Below are 6,000 nucleotides of genomic sequence, written 5' to 3' on the forward strand. Positions count from 1 at the left end.
TAATCTGGCAGGCAGACGACAACAAGTCTCGGCGGTGTGGGGGTACCACAGTGACATACTGCCCGCCCCTGCATCGCTGAAACTCGTCATTGGACCCTAAGTGAGTAAGAGTGTTGATACTAGGACACTCTATGTATGTAAATTTGAATGCATTGGTTAGTATACCTCACCGTTGTATGTTTGCATGTATGTATTGCTATTAGTACACGGCATGCGCATGTTTGTATTTATGTACTGACACGAGTATAGCGCATGTATGTATGTATATATGTGTGTGTTTGCATGTATTTACTCATATTAGTGTACTACATGTATTTATATATGTATGTATGATATCAGGTGTGTATGCCAGAGAGCAGCTGGGCGCTGACAGTGCACGCGGTCCCGAAGTCACCGCTCCAGTTCGTTTACGAGGCGCAGTTCATACTCGATGCGCGTCTTGTGCTTTACAAGGCGCTGCTGGAGAGGGAGGTGCGACGGGAACTGGGTGACACCATCCTGGGTGGTGGGGCGCAAAGGAGGATGGGTGGGCGGATGGACCCCTGTCGTGTGTGGTGTAAGTGTATCCCATTTCCGTCCTCCCCTATGTCAACTCCCAAACTAAACGAGACGAACCGGAGACACTTTTAAAATACTGTCGAGAATAGAGGATGGAGGTGAATACATGCTAAGCCCTCCTTGAACACACATGGGGCCTCATTTATGAAGGCCTTGCGCCGCCGGTGCGTCACTTTTTCCCATGTTAAAAGTGACGCACCGGCGGCGCAAGGCCTTCATAAATAAGGCCCATGATGCGTAAACTAGTGGCTCGTGCGCGCGCGCACTGCTGTGCCAGGGCCCAGGGTGCAAGGCTGGCTCTCATATGGAGACACATGCTCCCACGGCCGCTTAGAGCCACTGGAAGGCGCCCAGTGACCCGCCGGGGTGGGGTACTCACGTTTCAGGACGCCCAGCAGCCTCCGGCCCACTCTCCGGCCCAGGCCCTCTCTCTCCTTGCCGTAGTAGCTGAAGTCCCCCTCCGTCATCTCGCTCTCGGCCTTGCTCTCCAGGCGCCGGTCCCTGGTCATGGGCTCCACCGGGGCCATCTCCTGCTCCTTGGCATCCTTCTTATCGCGCCTGAAGAGCCCCATGGCAGCGCCGGGGAGGGCGTGCAGCGCAGTCTACAGACCAAGACAACCTCTGACCCTTTCACCTTCCAAGGGGCCGCGCCGGGAATGGGGTCTGCAGACTGTCCCAGCCGCTGACCCTTCACCTGCCTCTGGCACCGCTGGGGATGTCAGAGGGGTGCAGTGCCCGGGTGGCAGCGCCGAGGCTGGTGAGGCTACCTCTAACTCGCTGTCAGAAGGGTGCTGTGCCCGGGTGGCAGCGCCGAGGCTGGTGTGCTGGTGAGGCTACCTCAGAGGGGTGCTCTGCCCGGGTGCGCAGCGCTGAGGACGGTGGACAGGCAGGAGCGGGCCTGTCTCTTCTGCGCCCTGGGGGCAGCTCTGCCCAGGTGGCAGCGCCGAGGCTGGTGTGCTGGGAAGGCTAGATCTGACCTTTCCACCTTCTAGATGCCAGCTCTGCCCTCACCCCAGAGCACGTGTGCAGGTTGATGCCCCTCCGCGGCGCGTTCACCTGCCAGAGGCCTGCTGTGCCCTGTTTATACCCACCCCGGGGGCGGCTGGATCCGTCCGGTCCACCCCTTCCCAGGAAGAGGCTCGTGATTGCATTTCGAGGCACAGGTTTGTTTCAGTCAGGTGTTTACAGAACACGCTCTGTGACACAGTGTTATCAGTGCAACAACACTACCCGTCCCGAGCGGGTGCGAGGAGGGAGGAGAGGGGGCCAAGAAGAAAGGAAGGAGGAGAGAGAAAGGGGAGGGGGCAGGAGCAAGAGAAAGGGAGAGATAAGGAGGAGAGAACGAAGAAATGATAGGGAACAGAGGGGGGGTTTCAAGGGTCAAGATGAAGGAACTCATCCGCGAGTGGGCGGCCTCTGGACAGCTTCAAAGGGGGAAACGTTTCCAGTGCTTTCAATGGGCTGTTCTGCATTCTGTCCATCTATTGTTGTTTTTGCAAAGAACTAAGGACCCCTCACATTCTCCCGGTCGTTGAAAACCACAAAGTTTTCTAAATGGGGCATTTTACACACTCTACTTCACACAACCTGACACCACACACCTCAGGGGGTCAAAGAAAGCCACTTTACATATCATGGACCTCTGTCCTGACACAGACCACAGACCCATGAGGCGAGAAACGTCACCACAAGGTCACAAAGGCCAGAGCCAGCCCGCTGGGTTTTAGTTTTGCTAAGGAGAAGCAGCACACAAAAGGTATCAGTCCACTGTGATCCAATCATAATTATTAGGGTCCCCCTGAGCTTCCACAAACCCGAAGCGCAGACATAGTTTTCCTCATTAATTGTCATAAACGAGAGAGCCAGACTCATTGTGGTCGTGATTCTGTGGGGTCCTACAGCCTCTTTTCGAGCCCTCCACCTTGAGTGGAGCCCACCTCATCAGAAAAGAAGGGCCCCGCCCGGACTGTGCATCTTCTTACTCAAGAGCATCGCACAGTAAGCATCGACCGAGGTAAGGGAAATCCGAAATAAAAACACACACATCACTGTCATAGTTAGTACCTACAGTAGCTTTTGAGTTTTCTGTTATTCTGTCACCTGCCCTGGTTGCAGAGGTGGAACTGATTTTTTGAGAGGGGTATCAGAGGACATGAACACGCTTTGGAAAGGTAGCGGTCTGCTGACCCTCTGCTCACCCAGCTCTAACACAAGGGCCTATCCCTCAGCCCACCCAGGCCTAACACAAGGCCATATCCCTCAGCCCACCCAGGCCTAACACAAGGCCATATCCCTCTGCCGCAAGACCCTTTCGCACTGCCTATCCTAGGACTAACACAAGACCCTATCCCTCTGCCCACCCAGGCCAAACACAAGGCCCTGTCCTTCAGCACATCCAGGCCTAACACAAGGCTGTGTCCATCAGCCCATCCGGGTCTAACACAAGGCACTGTCCCTCAGCACATCCAGGTCTAACACAAGGCACTGTCCCTCAGCACATCCAGGTCTAACACAAGGCACTGTCCTTAAGCACATCCAGGCCTAACAGAAGGCACTATCCCTCAGCACATCCAGGTCTAACACAAGGCACTATCCCTCAGCCCATCCAGGCCTAACACAAGGCCCCATCCCTCAGCCTTAAGACCCTTTCTCACTGCCTATCCAAGGACTAACACAATGCCCTATCCCTCTGCCTCAAGACCCTTTCGCACTGCCTATCCTAGGACTAACACAAGACCCTATCCCTCAGCCCACCCAGGCCTAACACAAGGCCCTTTCCCTAAGCCCACCCAGGCCAAACACAAGGCCCTATCCCTCAGTCCTCCCAGGCCTAACACAAGGCCCTGTCCCTCAGCCCAGCCAGGCCTAACACAAGGCCCTTTCCCTAAGCCCTCCCAGGCCTAACACAAGACCCTATCCCTCAGCCCACCCAGGCCTAACACAAGGCCCTTTCCCTAAGCCCTCCCAGGCCTAACACAAGGCCCTATCCCTCAGCCCACCCAGGCCTAACACAAGGCCCTGTCCCTCAGCCCAGCCAGGCCTAACAATAGGCACTGTCCCTCAGCTCACCCAGGTCTAACACAAGGCACTGTCCTTCAGCACATCCAGGCTTAACACAAGGCACTGTCCTTCAGCACATCCAGGTCTAACACAAGGCACTGTCCTTCCGCACACCCAGGCCTAACACAAGGCACTGTCCCTCAGCACATCCAGGTCTAACACAAAGCACTGTCCCTCAGCACATCCAGGTCTAACACAAGGCACTCCTTCCGCACACCCAGGCCTAACACAAGGCACTGTCCCTCAGCACATCCAGGTCTAACACAAAGCACTGTCCCTCAGCACATCCAGGTCTAACACAAGGCACTGTCCGTCAGCACATCCAGGTCTAACATAAGGCACTGTCCTCGGCACATCCAGGTCTAACACAAGGCACTGTCCCTCAGCGCATCCAGGTCTAACACAAGGCACTGTCCTCAGCACATCCAGGTCTAACACAAGGCACTGCCCCTCAGCACATCCAGGTCTAACACAAGGCACTGCCCCTCAGCACATCCAGGTCTAACACAAGGCACTGTCCTCAGCACATCCAGGTCTAACACAAGGCACTGTCCCTCAGCGCATCCAGGTCTAACACAAGGTACTGTCCTCAGCACATCCAGGTCTAACACAAGGCACTGTCCTCAGCACATCCAGGTCTAACACAAGGCACTGCCCCTCAGCACATCCAGGTCTAACACAAGGCACTGTCCTCAGCACATCCAGGTCTAACACAAGGCACTGTCCTCAGCACATCCAGGTCTAACACAAGGCACTGCCCCTCAGCACATCCAGGTCTAACACAAGGCACTGTCCCTCAGCGCATCCAGGTCTAACACAAGGTACTGCTTTCAGCACATTCAGGCCTAACACAAGGCACTGTCCCTCAGCACATCCAGGTCTAACACAAGTCACTGTTCCTCAGCACATCCAGGTGTAAGACAAGGCCCTTTCCCTCACCCTATCCAAGGCCAAACACAAAGCCCTATCCCTCTGCCCATATAGGCCCAACACAAGGCCCTATCCCTCAGCCTCAAGACCCTTTCTCTCTGCCTATCCAAGGACTAACACAAGGCTCTATCCATCAGCCAATCCAGGCCTATCACAATGCCCTATCCCTCTGCCTCAAGACCCTTTCTCACTACCTATCCAATGACTAACACAAGGCCCATCGTCCAGGCCTAACACAAGGCTCTATCACTCAGCCCACCCAGGCCTAACACAAGGCCCTATTCCTCAGCCCACCCAGGCCTAACACAAGGCCCTATCCCTCAGCCCACCCAGGCCTAACACAAGGCCCTATCTCTCAACCCACCCAGGTCTAACTCAAGGCCCTATCCCTCAGCCCACCCAGGTCTAATACAAGGCCCTATCCATCAGTCCATCCAGGCCTAACACAAGGCCCTACCCTCAGCCCACCCAGGCCTAACACAAGGCCATATCCCTCAGCTCACCCAGGCCTAACACAAGGCCCTATCCCTAAGCCCACCCAGGCCTAACACAAAGCTCGATCCCTCTGCCCATCTAGGTCTAACCCAAGGCCCTGTCCATCAGCCCATCCAGGCCTAACACAATGCACTGTCCCTCAGGGTAACTAGACATAATATCGAATTCAAAATATAGAATAGCCATAGTATCGAAGTCAGAATATAGAATGGACAAAATATCGAATGGACATAATATAGGTATTAAAATACATCGAATTTATAATAATATTAAATTTTTTTAAGTGTTTTGTATGTTAGTATATGTGTGAAAAGTGTATATTTTTGTAATTTATTTTAAGTAATGAATTTTATGTTATTTAATTTTTGCGTAATTTAATTCTCTAGCGGGTTGTGGGTTTATAGGGGAATAGGGTGGGAAGTAATTTATTCATATTGAATTAAATATTAATTTTTAGAAATTACTAATTATTTTTAATTTAATTTTGCGTTTTAGTTCTGTAGCGGGTTGTGGGTTTATAGGGGAATAGGGTGGCAAGTAATTTAATTGTAATTAGTTAAATATTTTTATTTATTTATTGGTATTGATTTTGAATTAATTGTTAATTAATTTTTAATTGGTAATTAATTTTTATTGATTGATTAATTGATAATTATGTTAATTTTATAAATTTAATTTCCGTAGCAGCTTGTGGGTTTAGAGGGGAATAGGGTGGTAAGTAATTTAATTGGAATTAAGTAAATAATTTTTATTTATTTATTGGTATTGATTTTTAATCTATTGTTAATTAATTGTTAATTGTTAATTCATTTTTATTAATTGGTAATTAATTTAAAACATTTTTTCTGTATTGATATTGAATGAATTTTTATGAATATATTAAATCATTATTTTCCCTACTGTTAAACTCACTAGAGTGGGAATAGTAATTTTTACCCCTAGGCTATCCAATGCTTT

The 6,000-nt window shown here is 51.0% G+C and overlaps 1 protein-coding gene across 2 annotated transcripts in view; it reads right to left on the bottom strand.

The window, feature by feature from the left end:
* The window catches only part of LOC147678662 (chloride channel protein ClC-Kb-like), a 253,087-nt gene extending 251,599 nt beyond the window's left edge, over positions 1-1,488 (bottom strand). Inside the window, exon 1 of one of the 2 annotated variants that reach the window (XM_086946113.1) lies at positions 938-1,488. In XM_086946113.1, the coding sequence (XP_086802239.1) occupies positions 938-1,130 (193 nt within the window). In that variant the 5' untranslated portion in view covers positions 1,131-1,488. The remainder of the gene's footprint in view (positions 1-937) is intronic. The other variant, XM_086946112.1, reaches the window with a different exon arrangement.
* Between the last annotated feature and the right edge of the window lie 4,512 nt (positions 1,489-6,000).

The sequence above is a fragment of the Lissotriton vulgaris genome, chromosome 12 (genome assembly GCF_964263255.1).
Source record: "Lissotriton vulgaris chromosome 12, aLisVul1.2, whole genome shotgun sequence".
Lineage (NCBI taxonomy): Eukaryota > Metazoa > Chordata > Amphibia > Caudata > Salamandridae > Lissotriton > Lissotriton vulgaris.